Raw genomic sequence first — 22,724 nt, 5'->3', positions numbered from 1 at the left:
GGTCCGACATAGCACATATATGCCAGGTTGCAATCCCTTGTCCAACAAACTGTTTTATTAGTAGTATTTTAAAAAATAGAGACGAGGCTTTGCCATGTTGCCCAGGCTGGTCTCCAACTCCTGGGCAAGTGATCCATCTGCCTTGGCCTCCAAGAGTGCTGGGACTGCAGGCATGAGCCATGGTACAAGAGCCTGGCCCCAACATATTTTTTTAAAGTTGTATTTTTTAAAGTTTTACTTTTTTTCTTGCCCTCCTGCAGTTCACATTCAATTTTTTTTTTTTTTTCTTTTTGAGACGGAGTCTCACTCTGTCATCTAGGCTGCAGTGCCATGGCTCCATTTCGGCTCACTGCAACCTCCGCCTCCCAGGTTCAAGTGATCTTCCTGCCTTAGCCTCCCCAGTAGCTGGAATTACAGGGGCACACCACCACACCTAGCTGATCTTGTATTTTTAGTACACACAGAGTTTCACCATGTTGGCCAGGCTGGTCCCAAACTCCTGGCCTTAGGTGACCTGCCTGCCTCGGACTCCCAAAGTGCTGGCATTACAGGTGTGAGCCACCGCACCCGGCCTTCAATAACACTTTTTTAAAAATTTAAAATAGGCCGGGCGCTGTGGCTCAAGCCTGTAATCCCAGCACTTTGGGAGGCCAAGACGGGCCGATCACGAGGTCAGGAGATCGAGACCATCCTGGCTAACATGGTGAAACCCCGTTTCTACTAAAAAAATAGAAAAAACTAGCCGGGCGAGGTGACGGGCACCTGTAGTCCCAGCTACTCGAGAGGCTGAGGCAGGAGAATAGCGTAAACCCGGGAGGCAGAGCTTGCAGTGAGCTGAGATCCGGCCACTGCACTCCAGCCTGGGAGACAGAGCGAGACTCCGTCTCAAAAAAGCAAAAAAACAAAAAATAAATAAACTTTAAAATAATTTTTAGAAATAGAGTCTCATGGCCAGGTGAGGTGGCTAACGCTTGTAATCCCAGCACTTTGGGAGGTCAGGGTTGGTGGATCACCTGAGGTTGAGTTCAAGACCAGCCTGGCCAACATGGTGAAACCCCGTCTCTACTAAAAACACAAAAATTAGCCGGGCCTGGTGGCGGCCGCCTGTAATCCCAGCTACTCGGGAGGCTGAGGCAGGAGAATCGCTTGAATCTAGGTGGCGGAGGTTGCAGTGAGCCGAGATGGCGCCATTGAACTCCAGCCTGGGTGACAAAACCGAAACTCCGTTTCAAAAAAGAAAAAAATAAGGTCTCGATCTGTCACACAGACTGGAGTGCAGTGACACGAACACCGCTCACTGCAGCCTCGACTTCCCAGGCCCAAGCGACTGTTCCACGTCAGCCTCCCGAGTAGCAAGGGCTACAGGCACAAAAAATCTTTTTAAATTTTTTATACAGAAGGGGTTTCCCTATGATCCTCAGGCTGGTCTCCAACTTCTGGCCTCACGCGATCCTCCCGCCTCGGCCTCCCAAAGAGCTCGGATCACAGAGGTAAGCCACGCGCCCGGCCACATTTCCCAATTAATGGTTTTTGAAGAGTGGCCGGCTTGGAACGGGTTGGCGGAGTCGTTGGTTAGGCCCCTGCAGTGTCGATGGAGGACGAAAACGGCGCTGTGACATAAGGGGGAGGAGGCGGGCTGGCGCAGCGCTGTGACGTAGCAGATGAAAGCCCGGCCTGCGCTGCACTGAGGTACTTCTCCGAAGGACAGGGAGGGACAAGTACACCGTGGGCGGGGCCGGCGGGTCGTGGCGTTAGTTGGCGCTGTGAGGAGGCGGGCCGGCGCCGCGCTGTGACGTAAGCGGGAGGAGGCGGGCTGGGAGGGCGGTGTGGTGAACGCCCCTGCGGTGGCGACAGGCCGGCGCAAGTGGAGGCGGGGCCAGCGCGGCACTGAGGTAAGTACTTCCCTAAGAGGCGGGGAGAAACGAGTCAGACATGGGCGGGGCAGGCGCCTCATGACGTCAGTCTCTCGCGCGTGCAGAGGTGGGCCGGTGCGGGGCTGTGACGTAGGTTCAGTGGGCGGAGGAGGTGGTCCCAGATGCTGCGGCGCCCGCTGGCCGGGCTGGCTGCGGCCGCCCTGGGCCGGGCCCCACCGGATGGTGAGTACGACGAGCACAGTCGCGAGGGTGACTCGCGGCCGAGGCGGCAGCGGCCCCTGCGCTTTGCGGTCGCCCAGTCCACGCCTTCTCCGGATCTGCTTCTAGCCGGGACACCCTGTGACACGTTCAACTGTGGACCCTGAGAACTGGGGAGCTCTGGAGGGCGGACGGGCGGGCAACGTGGGGGAGTCCTTGTCCCGGAGGGCGGGGCGCTCCTCAGGAGCTGAGCGGACCGGCAGTTCTCGCAGCGTCGAGCTGCTCCTCTGGCGCGTAGGAGCGCTCGGTGTCTTCCCGACAGCTGGGCACGCCGCCAAAGACAGCAGCCGGGAGTCCCTATCGCTGGCCCGGCGCGGTGTGCGCTCTGGTTCCCACCTTACTCTGCAAACCCGGGGGTCCTGGGCGGATGGAGCTGGCTATTCCGGGGCTCCCAGGATTCTGCCTGCCCCGCGGCACGGCGCAGAGATAGGGACTTGGGGAAACTGCAGACCTTTCTCCCGACGCATGAATGTGGCATTTGGGGTTTGGATTCTCCCAAGGCCAGAGTCTGGGCTGAGGTTCTTGAAGTTGCCCAGCTGCCATTCTTGAGCGTCGCCGTAGAAGTATGCCCCAGTAAGGACTGGGGTGGGAAGCAGGTGCCTTAAAGTTGATTTTGACCCTGCATGTTGTGGGCCTCGGTTTCGCCTCTGCTTGAAAGAGGCCAGTCCTGGTACCCCGGGCTGGGTCCTGCTCTGCTTCCCTGAGCTCATGGCCCCTTCCTGTCTCAGGCTTGCTCTGCCCTTTGCCCGGGGTTGCTGTCGAGGACCCTGTGCAAGACTCGGCCTGTTTTTCTTTCTCCCTGATGGACAGACCCAAACATAGCCGCGCAGCATCGTGAAGGGCTGGGGTTTTCACGCGTCTGTGGCTCTGGAAGGGCCCGGTTTCCCCAGGAGGTAAAGGAATGTTCCTGTCCCCCTGGGGGAAAGAAAGTGAAAACGAAAGCGCCCTGGCTGCTCCTGGTGTGGTCCCATTTAAAATGAGGTTGCTGAAGGCTAGGACGTGTGCTACCCGGATGTGTGCCCAGAGACCCTGCATCCAAGAGCAGCCGCCTGGACCACCAACCTCCCCTTCATCCAGCCGACCCAGCCCAGAGCCCAGGCCCACGTCTAGTGTATTGTGTCTTACGAGAGGCCAGGCAGGGGCTGACTTCTCTCGGTTCTCAGAAGGTCGAGCCCTCTATTAGCATTTCCTGGAACAGTGGGCAGAGGGCAAGGTGGTGACTCTGTTCAGTCCTTAGGATGGTTGGAAGCCGGAAGGAGGAGATTCTGCCGCCAGAGCAGGAAGTGCCTTTCCAGGAAAGCGGCTGCTGGGGCAGCATGGGAGCCCAGTCCAGGGAGCGTTCTGGCAGAGATCATTCCGGAACGTGGATGTGCGCCGGCGGCTCCCAGGAGACCTTCCATCTCGGAGCTCCTGTGGAGACCACGTGCCTGGCAGGTCCTTACAGTTGTGGGTTGTGTGGTTTCTTGCCAGGCAGCTGACTGGGGTTTGCGACTGTGGGTTGATGAGAGTGGAGAACATAGAATGTTGTTTGCTGGAATGCTTCTCTCTGCCCACAGGAAGACACCTTTGGCATGTGTATTCTGGTCAGGGCAAAGTCAGGTTCTGTGATTTCCACCCCAAGATTGTAGGAGCCATGAGGCCTGGGCCACAATTTTCTCCCTTGGTTGTGCTCCATGAAAGGTGGCTTTGGTGTCCACTCTGCCACTGGTCTCTCCCCAGGCAGGCAGGCAGGCATCCTGTGCCCCCACCTTGTCTCCAGTGGTGGTGTGGCTGTGCTTCTGCAAGGCCCGCATCCACTCACTGTCTGCCCTCTGCACTCTCTGGCTGGCCAGGGCCCCCAATAGTCTGCTCATTGTGCCCTCACGCTTGGGCAGAGCCGAACTCGGGACCCAGGAAGAGCAGAATGTTGGCCCGCCCAGAGTTCTTGGCAATTGGTGTACCGTGTGTGCCTCGTGCCCTGTGCTGGGTGAGAGTGGGCACAGCTGCGCAGACAATGCCCTTGGCGAGGCTGGAGCCTGGACCCCTGCCTGGCAGCAGCTGGGCGAACTGGTATCTTCTGCCTGTGGGTCCAGCCTCACCTTGGTAGCTTAGTGCTCCCTCAGGAGGAAGGAGGGGAGGCCTGGTCAGTGGAGGTCACTGCTGTGTTTCCTTCCATGTAAATTGTAGTCACGTACCGTCTAGGTTCAGACCCGAAAAGCTTGGAGCCAGGGGCTGGGGGAAACAGGGCAGGACCAGCCTCGGGGTAGCCCTGTTGGGCCCACCAGTGCCATGCTGGCTGTGGGTTGGCAGGGTGGAGTGACCTTAAGAAGGGCCAGCTCTGGAGCAACAGGGCAGAAGCTCACATGGGGTCCAGCCCGTCTGAGTAGTGCTCCCATATCGGGTTCTTTGAAGCGCATGATCTAGCTTAACTTTTTCTCCTTCGTATTGGAAAAGTCACCATAAGATCATCAAGTCTTAATTTCTGTGATCGTGATGCTTCAAGTAGGTGTGTAGCTATTGCTGGATGTGTCCTGAGAACTGCACCCCTTCCACCCTGGCGAGAAGCAGGGGCTCCAGAAATTCATGCAAGTGGCATGGCTCATTGATTGTGGGAGACTCTGGGGGGCTCCTAGCTAGTGTATTATGGGAACCAGGCTGTGGGGGTTGCAGGGCTCACTGTCTGGGAGAAGCTGAATGGATGAAGAACCCTGGCCACTGTGGTGCGTGCTGATGGTTGGCTGGCACATAGGGGAGGTGGCAGGGCTGGAGAGGCCTGAGCTAAGCGCAGGAGCAAGTTCTGTGGGTGGGAGAGCCAGGAGGGCATGGAGGGCATGCTGAGATGAAAACGACATGTGCTTGTGACAAAAAGCCCAGAAGAGGCAGTAAGGAGGGAGGAGTCTATCCCTTACGGAGAGCACATGGACTTCTGGGTGGGTGCCCTGCAGTTCCCTTCCTCCTGAGTCTTTTTAACTGGGGGTCTGGGGTCAATCAATGACATGTATGCGTGTGCATGTGTGCCTGTGTGGGTACACATGTGTGGTGTGTGTGCATTTGTGTGCATGTGTGTGCTGTGTGTGCATGCATGTGTGTGTGTTTGTGGTAGGTTTGTGCACACATCCTGCATACCTTTGTGCTTGGGAGTGGCATGTGTGTGGTGGGTGTCCCTGTGCATGATGGAGTTGCAGCTGTGGTGCATTTGTGAGATTACCTCGGTGGCCTAAATTGGGGATTAGGAGGGCATCCTCAGGTCCTTCCCGCTGTCTGCTCGTCTGCCCACAGGCGGCTGTACCCCAAACAGGAGGAGGCCATCCACGCCTTGCCTGAGTTGTGTCCAAGGTTTGCGCGTCACCAGGGGTCTGTCCACTTCCCTCTGCCCCGGTCCCTGAACACAGCTGCAGTGCATGGCACCACTCCTCAGCTCTGCTCTCCACCCCAACTCGAAGACGCTGCCCTGGCCCTGTGTGCAGCTCACGTGGGCTGGGAGGTCAGGGCAGGTGCAGGTCTTGGGACAGGAGCTGGAGCCGTCTTTTCCTTCCTGCACAGCCGCAGAGCAGGTGGACAGGGCTGCTTCCCTGCAAGGGCCGAAGGCCAGGCCCCCTGGGGATTTATTCCTGGCTTAGAAGGGTGGGGCCAGAAGCAGGCGTGGTGGGGATTAGGGACTCAGCACCCTCAGCTCTCAGTCCAGCAGACAGACCCGCCCCAGGCTGGCCACAGAGGCTGCACCCCAGCAAACAGGTAGGCGCTGTTCCTGGGGAGGATTCCCACCAAGCAAAGGCCAGCTCCCGGGCCCTCACCTGCCACAAGTGTCCAAGCTAGGATCCTGTTTGCCGTCCCCTTGGAGGCTGGGAGGGAGACCTCCAACCCCCTCCTGGCATTACCAGCATCACAGATAGGAGTCCCAAGTCCGATGAGAAGTTCCTGGAATGGGCATAGATTCAGCAGATCTTGACAAGGCCATATCTGGAGGGTATGATGCCAGAGGACAGAGGTGGGACAGGGACATTTCCATTCCAGACCTAGCAGCCCAGCACTCAGCATCATGCATGGGAGCAAATGGCTGGGCTCCTGGGTGGGGTGGGGGTCTCAGGGCAGGCTCCCAGAGGGCTTGGAGGTGACTCCACCAGGTGGGGACGGTAGCGCCCGGGTAGGGTGTGATCAGAGTAGACAGCATCGCTTACCAGGGACCCCTGGGGAGGCTGACAGGGTCAGTGGGTTCAGTGGTGGTGGATTTCAGTGGGGGGCTCCCCTGCTGAGAACCCAGTAAAGCTGGCCTTCCATTCGTCTCCCGTGTGCCCAGATCCTGGTCTGAGGGCCACTCTGTGCATGCCGGGCCTTCCAATGTGACAGAGCTCAGGGGGAAGAATACCCAGGCTCTCAGGAGACTCTCAGGCCAATGTCTCCATCCCTGGGTCAGCCCTTTCCTGCCATGAAGGCAGAGGCAGCTCAGCAGGTGGGGGCCAGAGGCCACACTGCTATCCACAGCCTCTCCTCTCACCCCCAGGCATGTCGGGCCCCAGGCCTGTGGTGCTGAGCGGGCCTTCGGGAGCTGGGAAGAGCACCCTGCTGAAGAGGCTGCTCCAGGAGCACAGCGGCATCTTTGGCTTCAGCGTGTCCCGTGAGTCCAGGGCTCTTGCGGCGGGATGCGTAGACCTCAAGGCTGCTGAGTAGTCCCAGCAGCCTGTGAGCAGGCCAGGAGCCTGAACCCAACAGGCACACTTACCCTGCAGACTGTCCGCACTCTTGCCCACTTCCTACCACACAGAACCTGAGGTTATTGCACTCCTGCTGTCCTGCGTGCCTGTGTCTCCCTTCCCTGGGTCTGTTGAGTGCTGATAACTGGGCTGCAGTGTCTCTTTCTGGGAGAACCCTCGCCTTGTAGACTCCTGCGCCTTCCCAGCTGTGTGCTCCACTGGCTGCCTGCATCCTGGGGCTCAAGTGCTGTCGGGACCGCAAGGGGAACGCTGGGTGGGGCAGTGCGCTCTGAGCAGTCCCTGATGGGTGACAGGTCTCTCTGCTAGATACCACAAGGAACCCGAGGCCTGGCGAGGAGAATGGCAAAGGTGAGTGGGGTGGGGCCCTGTGGCTGGAGCACCCCCAGTGTGAGCAGGGCTACTGGGCCCTACAGCTGTGTTGGCTGTGCTGCCCATCTCCTGCCCCCGTTGATCCCTCATCTGTGAGATGGGTCCTTGCCTCCAAGAGCCAGTGAGCTAAATCAGGGTGTCAGTGTCACAGTGCGGTGTCGCCTTCCTTGGGTACAGTGTGAGAGGCCAGCCAAGGCCTGGGGCTGTCTTCCTCCCACCCTGGAGGCGGCCACAGTGCTGCTGTCCCCAGCCCTGTCCTGGGCTTATCAGCACTTTTGAGCTGTCTTCTGGGGTCCTGGCAAAAAGGGCTACTCTGCCTGCCTGATTCAAGACAAGGGACCCCCTTCCCAACAGCACCCCTGCCCCGTAATGTGCAACCCAGTGGTCTCCAGTCACCCCACCACATCATCCCCTCTGTAACCTGATGGTCACCAGTTCCCCCACCACCTTCCCCCAGCACCTGTTGATCTCCAGTCCCCACTCCCCCCACCACCAACTCCCAACTCCCCCGCTGGAACCCAGTCTCGTATCTCCATCAGTGAGGACAGTGTGAGAAATGGTGTCTGGCTCAAGCACTTGGCAGCACTTGAGGGGTCCTCAGACGTCTCCTGCCCGGCAAGGATCTGACCGAAGCAGTCGTGGGCGTAGGAGGGGCCTGCAAGCATGCCTGGGTTGGGGGCGGCTGGCCCTGGAAGCCCTGGTGCAGGTCCAGTCTGCCCTCTGGACTGCCCCTCCTCTTCCCCAGATTACTACTTTGTAACCAGGGAGGTGATGCAGCGTGACATAGCAGCCGGTGACTTCATTGAGCATGCCGAGTTCTCAGGGAACCTGTATGGCACGAGGTGGGCCACGCGTGGGTGCGGGTGGGCTCCCGGGATTGCTGTGGGCGGCAGGGGTTCAGGTAGTGCCTGCTGCCTGCCCGCCATCCACACCACCCGCCCCATGGTTATGAATGTGGCCAGGTCGTGGCCCAGGGCCAGGCTCCCAGGTCTGTGGCCCTGTGGTGGCTCTTTCACGAGACTACTGGGCCCAGTCCTGCCACCATGCGTTGTCCTGGCAGGGTGAAGGGTACACAGGACACCTCGTGCTTATTACAGGCACCTTGGAGAGTGGGTGGTCTGTGTTCCCTGTTGGTGGGGCAGGGTGTGGGGGTAGCAGGTTTGAGGTGCTGTGGGGTGCTGGGTTCATGCCAGGTCTAGGCTTAGCTGTGGGAGGAGAATGCTGGGCCTGGGAGGACCTGGGTGTCCCTGAAGCTCTTGTAGGCCTCGGAGAGCCTTGGCACCCCTCCTGACCTGGCACCTGCCTCCAGCAAGGCGGCGGTGCAGGCCGTGCAGGCCATGAACCGCATCTGCGTGCTGGACGTGGACCTGCAGGGTGTGCGGAACATCAAGGCCACCGATCTGCGGCCCATCTACATCTCTGTGCAGCCGCCCTCACTGCATGTGCTGGTGTGTGCTGGGCAGGGTTGGGGGCTGGGGGTCAGGGCATGCCAGGCTCTGACTGCCACCCCCTTTTTAGGAGCAGCGGCTGCGGCAGCGCAACACTGAAACGGAGGAGAGCCTGGCGAAGCGGCTGGCTGCTGCCCGGGCCGACATGGAGAGCAGTGAGTGTGCCGTGGGACTACCAGGGCATGCCAGGAGGGGAGTCGGGGTTCTGAGACCTTTGGCACCAGGGACCCTGTGGGTCCCCAGACCTTCTGACATCCGGAGTCCCTGTGAGGGTCCTCAGACCTCCCAGCTACCTCCCAACACCTAGAGTCCCCGTGAGTGTCCCCAGAACTCACCCCAGTCACCAAGGGTCTCATTGAGGGTTCTCAGATTTCCTTCTGTTACCTAGAGTCTCCGTGAGGGCCCCCAGACCCCCCATCACCCAGGGTCCCATGAGATGTCCCCTACCTTCTAGCCCCGGGGGTGTCATGTACATCCTCTTACAGCTGTCGCTTCCCCTCTGGGTCTGACTGCAGCCCACAGGAAGAGGGCATTTAATGTTCTGCTGTGTGTGTAGAGGACACTGCAACCCCTAACCAGAGTCCTGATGGTTGCTGGTGTCCAGACCCAAGGTTTGGGGCTCCAGAGAGAGCAGGAGGGGTACCTGAGGACTGAGTCCCAGGGGGCGGCCCTTCCCTACCCTGCACAGGCCCAGCTGGGCTGGAAAGCTGTCACACAGCCACAGCGAGGACAGCCGCAAGCCAGTGGGCTGTTCTGGGGGTCATGTGGGACTTGGGGTGGGGCTGCATGGGCTCACTGTGCCCTGACCCCAGGCCCCACCCACAGGCAAGGAGCCCGGTCTTTTTGATGTGGTCATCATCAACGACAGTCTGGACCAGGCCTACGCGGAGCTGAAGGAGGCGCTCTCTGAGGTGGGCCCGTCCTTGTGCCTACCTGGGCAAGGCCCAAGGGGAGGCCTTGGGGCCAGGCCTTTGTTGTCCAGGAGGCCACTGAGGTCAGATGGGACAGTCCTACCCAAGCACTGGCATGAGACACCAAGGTCCACTGTGGAGGGAGAGCAGGAAGCCCAGCCCTTCCTGGATACCAGCCCTCCCAACTCTCTTTCTTTCTCACTGGCAGGAAATCAAGAAAGCTCAAAGGACTGGCGCCTGAGGCTTGCTCTCTGTTCTCGGCACCCCAGGCCCATACAGGACCAGGGCAGCAGCACTGAGCCACCTCCTTGGCAGGTGATAACGGCAGCTCTGTGCCCTTGGCCAGCACATGGAGTGGAGGGGATGCTGCCCCTGTGGTTGGAACATCCTGGGGTGACCCCCGACCCAGCCCCACCGGGCTGTCCCCTGTTCCTATCTCTCATGCTGGACCCGGGGCTGATATCCTAATAAAATAACTGTTGGATTAGAAAGTCCATAAATGAGTGGAACGTGGCCCCGAGGTTGGTGGAGCCCCATCCTGATCGGGCCCCATCCTGATCAGGCCCGGAGCTCCAGCAGCCCACCCTAACCACCAGCCCCAAGGAGGACCACCAGGTGGCCTTTGCCTAGGCATCTGCTGCCTGTCGGCTCCTGGCTGCCACCCCAAGGCAGCATCATGCTTGACTGGCAGCCAGGGAAGGTGGCAGGGCTGGTCCCAACCCGCCTGGTGGGCCAGCAAGTGGAGAGCAGGCAGCGGCTGCACCGGGCAGCCTGAGGCTGCAGGGGTGGGCCCTGAGGGGTGCCTCTTGGTGCCCGAGCTCCTGTGGATCTGGCATGGGCCAGAGCTTCCAGGAGAGGCCTCTGAGCTCTGACAGCTGGAGGTTCTAGACCTCAAGGCATAGGGGATTCCTTGAGGGAGATGCCCCTCCCCTCGCGGCCCTAGGGGCTGTGTGTTGTGTGTGGGGAGCCTGTGGTCAGGCCACCTCCCTCCTTCCCCTGTGCTCCCCCAGCCTGCCTGTCTAAGGCGGCACAGGGTGGTGCTGCCGGCCACCCCTAGGGTCAGCCCCAGCCCTGTTCTGATCCTAGGTGAGGTGCTTCTGGGGTGGGGTGCAGACAGATGGGTGGGAGAGAGGGAGGCAGGCAGGGCGCCCGGCCGGAAATGGGGGCGGGGAGCAGAGTCCCCGCCCAGAGCCCAGACTGGGGCCTCCGGAGGATACAGTCCAGAGCCGCCCAGGCGGCTGGGCAGGGGAGGGGAGGGGAGAGGAGGGCAGGGAAGGGCCCGGGCAGCCCCCAGAGGCTTGCTCCAGGACAGGTGGACTGAGCTTCGGAGGCTGGGGCTGGCCTCTGACCTGCTTGGGCCTGGAAAGCCCTGCCCGCTGCCCTGCCCCGCAGGACAATCAGGGATTCAGACCCTGAGGCTGAGGGGGGAACAATGGGGCCCTTGAGGGCCCCTCCTCCAGCCCCCATTGTGCTTGGTGGCGAGAGGTGGCCCTGGCTCGGCCACACACCCTCGGGGAGGACCAGCATCCAAGCAGGTGGAAGGGGTCTGAGGGAGACTGGAATTTTCTGGCCTGGAAAAGGTAGGGTGCTGGGGTCCATGTATGTACCTCATGGGGCTGGGGGCTGTTGCCCCAGGAGACAGCCTCACCCTGTGCTCCTGACCTTGAGTCCCCGAAGGAGGGAGGGCTTCCTGAGGACCAGCCCCAGGAGGGTGCACTCCTTGCGCCTGCCACCCTCTCCTGGGCTCCGCTGCTCCACGCAGATGGTGGGGTGTCCCCCGGCTCCGTGTCTGTGTCCTTCAGGCCCAGCTGCCTTCACCGCAGGATGGGCACCAACTTGCGGGGTCTGCTCTGGGACAGCTGGCAAGTGGGAGGGGGCTGCCTTCAGTACTTCCCCCAGCAGCTGGGGCCCCTCAGGCAGCGGTAGGGCTGGCCTCTGAAACACCAGCCAGCTGCATTGTGTCCAGGCCCACTCTCCTACCCTCAGCGGCCACCTGGACATGAGGGGGCTGGCCTGCCCCTTGCACAGACAGACCTGGGGCCCTGCTCAGTCTCCTTCATAGAAGACCACAAGCCAATAAGCTTGCACTGGGGCCCAGCCTAGGCCTGAAGCGCAGCAGACCCTGTGGTCAAGGAGCCATCCCCAGTGCTCGTCAGTGCTGTGATTAACTGGGTGGAGGCCCCCCCTGGGGTGCTGGAGCAGGCCCTCAGTGCAAGGAAGGGGCAGCATGGCTGAGGAGTGGGAGGCCCGTATCCCGCGGGGAGGGTGGAGCACCCCAGGGCTGATGCACAGGGAGGCCACAGCCCAGGCATGGGGGCCCCCATCCCGGAGCTGGATGGCAGTGAGCCCAGGATTCCTGGCTGCTGGGCATTCAGGAGGGAAGAGACGGGTTCGTGGACCCTGAGGGGAGCAGGTGGAGAGCAGGGACAGGCTTAGGAGGCTGGGGTAAGCATCACCCCCTCACTCCCACCATGCATACCCCCCAGGGCTCCATTTCTGGAGGATGTGTGGTCAGCTCCAGGCCTGCAACAGCCCAGGAGGCTGGCCGGGGGGAGCTGTCCAAACTGCAGTGATGACACACTCCCAGCCTGACCCAGGCCTAACTTGACCCCTTGGTCCACCTCCAGGGGAGGAACAGCCCCTCACTTCTGGGCCTGACAGCTCTGTACCTGCTTGGGACCCCGAGGGAGGGGACTTGAGAACGGGCTGCAGGAGGGCCCACACATTGACAGTGTCAATTGCCAACAACCCGAGGGGGAAGAGGGCTCCATGGGGGAGGAGGCACCAGCCTGGATGTTGCCTCACCAGCTGCACCTGTGCACGGCCCTGGCAGGGGCTGGGGACCCCACAGACTCATACCCCTACACCATGTTCCTCAGTGTTCCCTCACTCCCCTGGCATTCCTGAGCACCATACCCGTGCTCTTGGGCTCCTGGGGATCTGGTCAGTTTAGGAGCTGTGGCAGGCCATGTGAGGGGAGCCATGATGTGGGCAGGCACTTGGGGTCTTGGTGGGGGCACCTTGCATTCCTGGGCCTGGGGGAAACTCCCTGAAGGAGGCGTGTGGTGAGGCTGAGTCTGAATAGGGAGGGTTCATGGCTATGTGTGAGAGTGAGTGTGTGAGCCCAGCTCTATGTTGAGCTCGGGCAGCAGTGTACATGTGGGAGTGTGCACTGCTTATGTGTGGAGGGTTGGAGGGAGGAGCGTGCACTGTGTGTACATGTGAAGGATGCATGAGGATGGCTGGTGCCCACAGCCAGTGGGCCTACAAGCTGCACAGGCAGGACAGCGAGGCCGGCCACGGAGCTGCTGGGGCAGAGTGGGTGTGGAAGGAGGGTTCCAGGCTTGGGGCTTGGGTCCTGGGGGGCCGAGCTCTGCACCTCCCTCTGGACCAGGGCATCCAGAGGAGCATGACTGAGGGTGCACTTGGGGCTGACCATCCCAGGGCCTGGGCTGTCCAGGACAGGCAGCTGGGGGCTCAGGCAGGGACATGGAGGACAGGTACGGGAGCTGCCACCACAGAGCTGAGCTCTGGGCATCAGGGTAGGGGGCTACGGCCTGTTGGGGGTGAGGAGAAATTGAGGCCTGAGGGTGGGTGAGCGCTGTACCCCCCCTGAGTGAGGACCGTCCCCACACAGGGCCCCGCAGTGGAGTGCAGGGGTAGGAGGGGACTGTGCCTGCAGGAGCCCCAGGGAAGTGGGACTGGGAATCTGCTTTGGACTGAGTGGACAAGTGACAGCACAGTGCCTGCCATGCGCTGGGGTCCCATCATTTTCAGGGAGGGGAGGAGCCTGCCCCAGGGTCCCACCTGGTGAACTGTGTGCGTGGGTACCTGTCTGGTGGCTGCCCTAAACTGCAGAAAACACCCGTGCTTCGTGGCCTGCCCTGGGAGGGTCTGCAGATGGAATGAAATACCTGGGCCCCTGACCCTGTGCTACAGACCTGGCAGTGCGGGGCTTGTTCCACTGTGTCCCAGGACCCTCATTCAGACCCAGGATGAGCAGGAGGTTGATGGGGGAGGAGGTCCAGCTCTGACTGGTGTCCTGAGGTGCCAGGACACCAGGACACCGGTCAGAGCTGGCCCAGCCAGGTTTGCAGACAGGTGGCCTCGGCTTGGGCCTGCTTGCCCTGAAACCCTTCCCAGAGGTGGCCCCCACTGTGAGCCCCCGTGGTGAGCCCCTTGGCTCTTGCCGCACACCCTTTGAAGCCCTTCCTGTGAGTCCCTGATGGCACCAGGGTGAGACCGTCCCCACTGTGAGGCCCCCTTTTACACCCTGGCCTAATAGCAAGCCCCCGTGAGACCCTGGTCCCCAGTATGAGAACCCTGTGAGCTCCCGGCCCTCCACCAATGCCCACATCCTCCTCTACTTCCCACAGCCTTCCCTGGGGCTGACCCTGCCTTACTACTCCGAGACCTGGGCCAGGCAGCGTCCTGGCTGCTGGCCTCCTGTGGCCACCCCACCCCCCTACCTCTCCCTGACATACATTACTAACCCCAGCAGCTCCCTCCTCCCAGACTTTGAAGCCCAAGGGTGCTTCCAGCTCTTTGACCAAGCTGAAGCCCCTCCCCACCAATCCTCATTCTGGGCACCCTGGAGGTGTAGCTTTGGGGTGAGATCTCTTGGACTTGTGTGCACATAGTCTACAAATCGCGGGCCTGGCTCCCTGGAGGCCAGCACCCCTCCCCTCTCCTCCTGAGGGCCTCCACCAAACCCCTGCTGACAACCTCATTCTGCAGCACTATCCCAGGGCCTGGGCTGTCCAGGACAGGCAGCTGGGGGCTCAGGCAGGGACATGGAGGACAGGTACGGGAGCTGCCACCACAGAGCTGGGCTCTGGGCATCAGGGTAGGGGGCTACTATCAAAAAAAAAAAAAAAAGGAGATAGGGTCTCGCTCTGTCACCCAGGCTCGAGTGCAGTGGTGTGATCTCGGGTCACTGCTATCTTCCCTTCCTGGGTTCAAGCGATTCTCCCACCTAAGCTTCCCGAGTAGCTGGAACTACAAGTGCACCACCATGCCTGGCTAATTTTTGTATTAAGAGCACATTTCTTAAAATAAATAAATAAAAATTGCCAGCATGGTGGCATGTGCCTGTAGTCCCAGCTACTCAGGAGGCCAAGGTGGGAGAATTGCTTGAGCTCAGTAAGATTTACAGAAATGGCTGGGCGTGGTGGCTCACGCCTCTAATCCCAGAGCTTTGGAAGGCCGAGGCGGGCGGATCACGAGGTCAGGAGATCGAGACCATCCTGGCTAACACGGTGAAACCCTGTCTCTACTAAAAAACTTCAAAAAATTAGCTGGGTGTGGTGGTGGGCGCCTATAGTCCCAGCTACTTGGGAGGCTGAGGCAGGAGAATGGCGTGAACCTGGGAGGCGGAGCTTGCAGTGAGCTGAGATCATGCCACTGCACTCCAGCCTGGGAGACAGAGCGAGACTCCATCTCAAAAAAAAAAAAAGATTTGCAGAAATGTTGTGAGGATAGTGCAGACTTCTTATAGACCCCACACCCAGTTTCCCCGTTGCTGACGTCTTGCATTAGCGTGACATGCTCCTCATAATGAATGGACCAGTATCAATGAGCTGGGGTTAACTGAGGTCCTTGCTGTATGCAGATGTCCTTGCCTCTCCCCTCAGGGTCCTTTTCTGCCCCACCATGGATCCCACATGGCATCAGTCACCGTGTCTTCCTGGGCTCCTCTTGGTTGCAGCAGCCTCCTGGGTCTCCTTGTATGGGATGTCCTTACTGTCTGGATGAACACTGGCCAGATGTTCTGTAGGATGCCCCTTGGGTGGGATCCCTTTCAGCCTCATGTTTCCTTATGAGTCCTCAGGGGGATGGATTTTGAGAGGAAGACCGTGGAGTTGATGTAACCTTCCCATGAGATGCTGTGAAGCATCCACACCATCCACGATGCTTGTGATGGCACCTTGGCTGCCTGGCCAGGGTTGGTGTAGGATTCGTGCTGCAGAGGCGTTCTCCCCCTTTCCCTCCCACACCCTCTGAAGCCAGGTTACCAGGTGCAGCCCACAGGTAGGGCTGGGGGTCACGCTCCCCTCCAGTACAGGGTGTCCACATGGCTGCTTTGGATTGACTGTGCACAGGGGAGCTGTCTCCTGTCCCCCATTTGGTTATACATTCAGTCAGGTACCTTGGCTTCTAATCTATGTCAGTCTGTAATCTGTAACACAAGACTACTTGATTTCTTTCACTGCTTAGAGGGATCCAGTCTCAGGCACTGGGCGCTGTACATGCAGGTGCTGCTTGCACTGACTTCCTCTCTTGACACTACAGTTTACTCCAGGCTCCCCTGTACTTTCGCAGCCCCAGCCCTAGGGTCTGCCAGTCCCCCACTAGGGGTTCCTGATTCCTGTGATTGGGAGTGGAGGTAGGAACCAAGGCCTGGGCCCCAGGTAGGTTCTTGCTCCTAGGGTGTTTTTGCATTGAGGCCTTTGCAGGCACCAGAGCAAAGGTGTGTGTCTGAACCCAGGTGCATTCACACATCTATATTTTCTATAAAACTGCCCACGTCTCTGTGAGACACCTTGCGGTCTCCAGCTGTGATCACATGGAATAGTCACCAGCAGTGTGGAAGGCCGTGACACAGCGACAGCCTCAGGGAAGGGCTGAACCTGTGTGTGTGCGCCTGTGCATGTGTGTGTGGCGGGGCCAGGCAGCAAAGGCTCCTGGTGGGAGTGGGCTCCAGCCAGTGTGGGAGCCGTGGGCAGAGCACACGAGGGGATATCTGGAGCCAGGTGTGGAGTGGGGGCAGGGGACCTGGCACTGGGGCAGGCGAGGCCACGGCATTTGCTCTGGTTAGGAGTCAGGGACGGGGCAGGAGGCCTGCTGGGTGGGTGTCCTAATGCTCCCCAGGCTTGCAGGCAAGGAGTGAAGTGCCTGAGGCCCTGCAGGCGGGGCCGGGGGAGCCAGGCTCAGGATTGGCTGGGGTGGAGAAGATGCTCTGCAGGGCAGAGTGGCATTTGGGTGTGGCCCTCTGGCACTGGCTGTGCCTGCTGGGCATCTGAGTGCCCATGTTGGGGGTAGAAGCAGGCCCCGGAGAGAATTACGGGCTGGAGGTGTGGATCTGGGAGTCCCCATAGGTGTGGCCCTCAGACCAGGACCTGGGTTCTTCCAGGCTATTCCCAGGACCACTATGTGGGTGCAAGTGACACAGCACTCCAGAGCGAAGCGCCAGCTCTCAGACACCAGGGCACATCAGCCCAGGGCCGAGCCACGGTGGTCACCAGAGCTAGCTGATGGCGCCATTTCCTCAGCTGAATCAAGGAAGCCACTCGGCAGTCAGCCACAATGAGAGTGCTCACACCATGGGCAATGGCAGGCGCCATCACTGCAGGCTGCCCCCAGAGAGCTATTTGTTCAATATTGCCCCCACACAGCTGGGCAGGCCGGCCCTGGCACCGAAGGCCTCCTGCCCCATCTCTCCTTTGAGCCTGCTCTGTCTCAGGTTCCTGTCGGGCTGGAATCAGTGGGCCTCAGCCTGCTGTGATGGGTCAGGCGGGGAGGGAGGGGGGCCCTGCCTACCAGAGCCAGGGGGATAGGGGAGGTGGCCCCAGGGCTGGAGTGTGCCAGCCTGTGCATATGCGTGTGCCTGATCACATGTGTGTGTGAGTGCACGGGTCTGTTTGCATGTGTGTGCATATATGTGTATGTGGTTGTGCATACATATGTCTGCATGTGTGTGCATATGCACAAGTGTGTATGTGGCACTGTTTTTTCATGCATGTGTGTCTGCATGTGAGTGCAAACAGGCATGTCTGTGGATGTACACTGGTGATAGTTTGCACATACACATCTGTGTTTGCATTGACCCTGTTTGCATGTGTATCTGTGCATGTGTACGTGTATGCATGTGTGTGTGCATGTGTATCTGCATATGCATTGTGCATGTTCATGCATATGCACGTGTGTGCATGTGTACATGTGTCTGTGGATATGTAGTGTGTGTGCACATGTGAATGTGTGGCTCTGAGGGGTACTGCACAGATGTGAGGAAGCAGGGCCACTTCCCCAGGAACCCTGACTGCCCCCTCTTCCTGCCCCGGGTGGGGAGGCCTCAGCTGCATAAAGAGGCCGGGAGCCTCACCAGCGACTGCTGCTGGTCCCACACCTGCCACCGCTGCCTCCCAGGCCAGGTACAGGGAGAGGGCCAGAGGCAGAGGGAGCTAAGGGGTCTCCTGCCCCAGCGACCCAGGAGCAGGTACTGGCCCCAGGGAAACCACCAGGAGAGGGTGGGCAGGGGAGCTGTAGGAGCTCTCCCTCCTTGGAACACAGTCCCTGCTGCACAGCCCTCTCCTGGGGGCACTTGCCCACCTTGGGCTTGGCTGGCCTGTGGCATAGCTGTCTCTGAGGGTCGCAGGTGCTGAGTGTGGCTTTGCATTACTGGGTCTATAACCTCGCTGGACACCGTCCCTCCTGGACGGACGCCTGGCTTCATCCTGACCCCAGCTGGGGACGGTCTGGGTTGAGATCATGGAGGACCAGGAACCTAGATTGGGCGGGCGGAGCCCTGGAACCCTGGGCACCTGAAAAGGGCAGCGGGACCAGCCGGGGGCTGGAGGGAGGATGGAGGATTTTGCGGAGGCGGAGGGACCCTGACGACCCCTGTCCTGGGTGTGGAGGGAGGCTGAGCAGGGCCTCTGGCGGCCGAGGGGCTATGGGGATTGTGGACTGGTGGCACTTTGGGGTCTGGGATCTGATGGTGGGGCAGGCACGGGGGGCTGTGAAGGACTGAAGGCTGATGGGGCTGCAGGGTCTTGGGGTCTAGGGAGCTGGAGGGGCCAGGAGGGATTGAGTAGCTAGGCAGGCTGGGGAGACCCTTCGGATGCTGAAACTCTGTGGGACCCTCTCCAACAACCTGGATGCGGCTGGGGCTGGGCTGGTGGTCATGGGTGCAGCGGACACTGAGACCACCAGTCCCCACATTTGAGTAGTGCTTGCCTCAGTGTCCCCATCTGCCTCCTGAAGGCAGCTCACCCAGCTGGGGCCCTGCATCTGCACAAGCAGGGGCGGATCAGGTGGGGGCTTCCACTTCCGTTTAAGGTGGCAAGCTCCACGTCATCGGCTGTGTAAGCAGAGGGGCCAGCCGCAAGGCAAACCTGGAGCCCCAGCTCTGAGCTCTGAGCTCCGCGGGCTCCTAAGTGCGGGCCCCTGGCTGACCCCCACTCCGCCCCACAGGACCCGCCCGCCCGCCCCTATGACCAACATGAGCTGGAGCTTCTTGACGCGGCTGCTGGAGGAGATCCACAACCACTCCACCTTCGTGGGTAAGGTGTGGCTCACGGTGCTGGTGGTCTTCCGCATAGTGCTGACGGCTGTGGGCGGCGAGGCCATCTACTCGGACGAGCAGGCCAAGTTCACCTGCAACACGCGGCAGCCAGGCTGCGACAACGTCTGCTACGACGCCTTCGCGCCCCTGTCGCACGTGCGCTTCTGGGTCTTCCAGATCGTGGTCATCTCCACGCCCTCGGTCATGTACCTGGGCTACGCCGTGCACCGCCTGGCCCGTGCGTCTGAGCAGGAGCGGCGCCGCGCCCTCCGCCGCCGCCCGGGGCCCCGCCGCGCGCCCCGAGCGCACCTGCCGCCCCCGCACGCCGGCTGGCCTGAGCCCGCCGACCTGGGCGAGGAGGAGCCCATGCTGGGTCTGGGAGAGGAGGAGGAGGAGGAGGAGACTGGAGCAGCCGAAGGCGCCGGCGAGGAAGCGGAGGAAGCAGGTGCGGAGGAGGCGTGCACTAAGGGGGCCGGCGCTGACGGCAAGGCGACGGGGACCCCGGGCACGGCCGGGCAACACGATGGGCGGAGGCGCATCCAGCGGGAGGGCCTGATGCGCGTGTACGTGGCCCAGCTGGTGGCCAGGGCAGCTTTCGAGGTGGCCTTCCTGGTGGGCCAGTACCTGCTGTACGGCTTTGAGGTGCGGCCGTTCTTTCCTTGCAGCCGCCAGCCCTGCCCGCATGTGGTGGACTGCTTCGTGTCGCGCCCTACTGAGAAGACGGTCTTCCTTCTGGTTATGTACGTGGTCAGCTGCCTGTGCCTACTCCTCAACCTCTGCGAGATGGCCCACCTGGGCTTGGGCAGCGCGCAGGACGCTGTGCGCGGCCGTCGCGGCCCCCCGGCCTCCGCCCCCGCCCCCGCCCCCGCGCCGCGGCCCCCGCCCTGCGCCTTCCCTGCCGCTGCCGCTGGCTTGGCCTGCCCGCCCGACTACAGCCTGGTAGTGCGGGCGACCGAGCGCGCTCGGGCGCACGACCAGAACCTGGCAAACCTGGCCCTGCAGGCGCTGCGCGACGGGGCAGCAGCTGGGGACCGCGACCGGGACAGTTCGCCGTGTGTCGGCCTCCCTGCGGCCTCCCGGGGGCCTCTCAGGGCAGGCGCCCCCACGTCCGGGACGGGCAGTGCTACCTCTGCGGGCACCGTCGGGGAGCAGGGCCGGCCTGGCACTCACGAGCGGCCAGGAGCCAAGCCCAGGGCTGGCTCCGAGAAGGGCAGTGCCAGCAGCAGGGACGGGAAGACCACCGTGTGGATCTGAGGGCGCTGGCTTGCGAGCTGGGCCAGGGAGGAGGAGGGTTGGGGGGCTCCGGTGGAAATCTGCGACCCCTTCTCCTCAGCCTTCTCCTTAGCCGGAGGTCTCAGGCAGACTCTGCCCAGAGGGGCAGCCAGGCTGCTCAGGGAAGGGGCTGAAAGCGGCAGAGGAGTGCTCTGGCTTGCTCACTACTGGGGCCAAGGTGGGTTGGAGAGAGGGTCTAGGAGCCAGGAAGGGCCCTCTGCTGTGGTCTGAACCCCAGGGGGGCTGGGGCATTGATTCCACCCCTGTCCTGAGCTGGAATACATCCTCTGGGATGCCAGCTCTTCCCTTTGAGCTTCCCTGCAGCAAGCCATGGAGGCCCTAGGGTGCCTGGTATGGGCATCAGTTGGTGGGAGTGTGGGGGTGTGTATCCCCATTCCCTGCAACAGGGAGGGCTCTGTTGAACAAGGAACGGGGCTCCTTCAGCCCTCCCCCTCCCAGCCCCAAACTGAGACAGACTGGGAGCTGGGAGCCAGGGGTGGACAGGACCACACCCTCTTTGAGCTTCTGCGATGCCAGCCTTCCCTTCCTCTGGGAGACTTGAAGTTCTGCAAAGATGTTGACCATGCCCTGCATCTTGGACCCAACGGGTGGTGGTCAGGGCCTGGGGGCTCCATGCTATGGGAATGGGGCTCTGGGGTTCCTGTCTGTGGCCTGTCTGCCCTCCTCCCTAATTCAGACCCAGCCTCAAGAAGAAAGGGAGTAAAATAAAACTAACTTGTTTATAACATTGTGTGTGCATGTGTATGCATGTGCATGTGTATGCATGTGTACGTGTGGCTATGTGTGTGACCGCATGCACACGTATGTGCATTGTGTGCATGTCTGGGTGTATGTTTATGTGTGTATGCATGGGTGTGTGTGCATGGCTACCACATGGGGAGACATGGCTTAGCTCCAGGCTGGCTGGGAGAAGAGACCCCTCCCTAGGGACAGGCAGGGGAGTATGGTCACAGGCGAGCCCCTGTAGCTTGTCAGACAACACTCGGGGCCTGCTCGGTGCCAGGCAGCGTGCCGGGGGCAGGGGTGGGTGGGACTGGGTGGAGTGCACTGATGGTGAGAAAGAAAGAACACACTCAGAGCCTCAGGTTGGGCTGCAGCTCAGTGGATGGAGGGTGGCTGTCTCAGGCCCCGTCATGACCAGGACATCGGCCAGAGCCTGCAGGGGTGGCTTTGGCGAGGGGCCAGGGGGCTCATTAGCCCCTGGAGCACACTCCAGGTGACTGGCTATCCCCCAGCCTCCCTTAGGCCTGGTGCAGCCTGGCCGGCTGCCCCTCCTGGGCTGCATAGCCCTCTCTCCGTGTTGTCCCCCAGCCAAGACTCAAGCCCGGGCTGAGCCCTGAGTCTCACCTAAGCCCGACCCCAGGCAGATGCCAACTGCAAACTGCGTCCCTCTCCTTTCTGGGGCTTGCCTGGCGGACCTCTGGCCCCAGGTGAGCCCCGACTCATGGAGCCACGGACAGCAATGCTGAAAGTGTAGCCTCAGGGAAGAAAAGCAAACACCATCCCCAACAGGTGTCCACTCCAGTGAGGACACACCAGGAGCCTCTCCAAGACAGGAAGGGTTTGGGGCTGTGCTGCTGGTGGTGCTGTCACGGGGGAGGCCAGGTCCCTGTGGTGGGGGGCCGTGGTGTCCAGCCATGCTGGGCAACTGTGCATGGCTCACCCTTCCTCCACCTTTCGTTCTGTTCAGGCCTTTGCCTGATCAGATGAGGCCACCCACATTGGGAGGCCAATCTGCTTTCCTCAGCCCATCTATTCAAATCTTAGTGTCATCTGGAAATGCCCAAACAGACATACCTAGAATAATGTGTGACCCCATATCTGGGAACCCTGTGGCCCAGTCAAATAGACACATAAAATGAACCATCACAGGCCAGGAACTGTCTCACATCTGTAATCCCGGCACCTTGGGAGGCTGAGGTGGGAGCATCACTTGAGCCCAGGAGTTCAAAACCAGCCTAAGCAACACAGTCCCCATGTCTACAAAAAATTAAAAAGCAGCTGGGCGTGGTGGTGTGCACCTGTGATCCCAGCTACTCAGGAGGCTGGGGTGGGAGGATCACTTGAGCTAGGGAGGTAGAGGTTGCAGTGAGCTGTGATTGCACCACTGCACTCCAGCCTGGGCAACACAGCAAGACCCTGTCTCAAAGTAAATAAAATTAGCCATCACAGGTGGACTGGAGGCAGAACTGCTTCTTCTTTGGGAAACTTTAGTCTTTGGCTATATATCTAAATATAGATATAAAAATAGTATATAGTATCTATGTCTATATTTCCTGTGGTTTTGTTTCTTTGGAGAACCCTGGCTAGTACACATCCCTCAGCCAGAGCTGTTCAAAGGGCACCTCAGCTTTGAGGGAAGCTGGAAATGATCTCTAACCTGGAGAGTGTGCCTGTTGGGACTGCCATACCACCACACCATGCACTGGGTGCCTTAAACAACAGACACTGATTATCTCACAGTCCTAGAAGGGAAGGCCAAGATTAAGGTGTGGGCAAGCCTGGTTCCTCCTGCAGCCTTCCTCCTTGGCCCATGGATGCCATCTCCCCGCTGTGTTCTCACACGGCTGTCCCTCTGTGTGCATCTGTGTCCTAAT

General features: G+C 60.5%; 2 protein-coding genes across 17 annotated transcripts; both read left to right on the top strand.

The window, feature by feature from the left end:
- The first annotated feature begins 1,383 nt into the window (after positions 1-1,383).
- On the top strand, positions 1,384-12,906 carry GUK1 (guanylate kinase 1). Of its 16 annotated transcripts, none has more exons than XR_003118466.1 (9): positions 1,961-2,096; positions 6,613-6,726; positions 7,130-7,171; positions 7,938-8,034; positions 8,502-8,640; positions 8,711-8,795; positions 9,466-9,551; positions 9,760-9,972; positions 12,894-12,906. XR_003118466.1 is itself a non-coding variant. In XM_025378034.1 (9 exons), the coding sequence occupies exons 3-9, from the start codon at positions 6,615-6,617 to the stop codon at positions 9,790-9,792; spliced, it is 594 nt and encodes a 197-aa protein (XP_025233819.1). In that variant the 5' UTR covers positions 1,961-2,096; positions 2,861-3,025; positions 6,613-6,614; the 3' UTR covers positions 9,793-10,047. The 16 variants fall into 16 exon arrangements, 15 of the variants coding, with proteins under 15 accessions (XP_025233826.1, XP_025233774.1, XP_025233819.1 ...); XM_025378034.1 differs by lacking the exon at positions 12,894-12,906 and adding an exon at positions 2,861-3,025 and having other exon boundaries at positions 9,760-10,047; XM_025378041.1 differs by lacking the exons at positions 1,961-2,096; positions 12,894-12,906 and adding an exon at positions 1,384-1,892 and having other exon boundaries at positions 9,760-10,047.
- On the top strand, positions 10,838-20,852 carry GJC2 (gap junction protein gamma 2). The gene is made up of 2 exons (XM_025377982.1): positions 10,838-11,131; positions 18,744-20,852. The coding sequence occupies exon 2, from the start codon at positions 18,763-18,765 to the stop codon at positions 20,086-20,088; it is 1,326 nt and encodes a 441-aa protein (XP_025233767.1). The 5' UTR covers positions 10,838-11,131; positions 18,744-18,762; the 3' UTR covers positions 20,089-20,852.
- The last annotated feature ends 1,872 nt before the right edge of the window (positions 20,853-22,724 follow it).

Source organism: Theropithecus gelada, chromosome 1, assembly GCF_003255815.1.
Source record: "Theropithecus gelada isolate Dixy chromosome 1, Tgel_1.0, whole genome shotgun sequence".
NCBI lineage: Eukaryota > Metazoa > Chordata > Mammalia > Primates > Cercopithecidae > Theropithecus > Theropithecus gelada.
This window is presented reverse-complemented; position numbering and strand designations above follow the sequence as displayed.

What these genes read in the sequence shown, in the direction of transcription:
- GJC2 (XM_025377982.1), top strand. Translation starts at nt 18,763, where the DNA reads ATGACCAACATGAGCTGGAGCTTCTTGACGCGGCTGCTGGAGGAGATC.
- GUK1 (XM_025377983.1), top strand. Translation starts at nt 2,036, where the DNA reads ATGCTGCGGCGCCCGCTGGCCGGGCTGGCTGCGGCCGCCCTGGGCCGG. An exon ending in GGGCCGGGCCCCACCGGATG is followed by an intron (nt 2,097 to 6,612) that starts GTGAGTACGACG and finishes TCTCACCCCCAG; the next exon opens with GCATGTCGGGCCCCAGGCCT. An exon ending in CTTTGGCTTCAGCGTGTCCC is followed by an intron (nt 6,727 to 7,129) that starts GTGAGTCCAGGG and finishes TCTCTCTGCTAG; the next exon opens with ATACCACAAGGAACCCGAGG.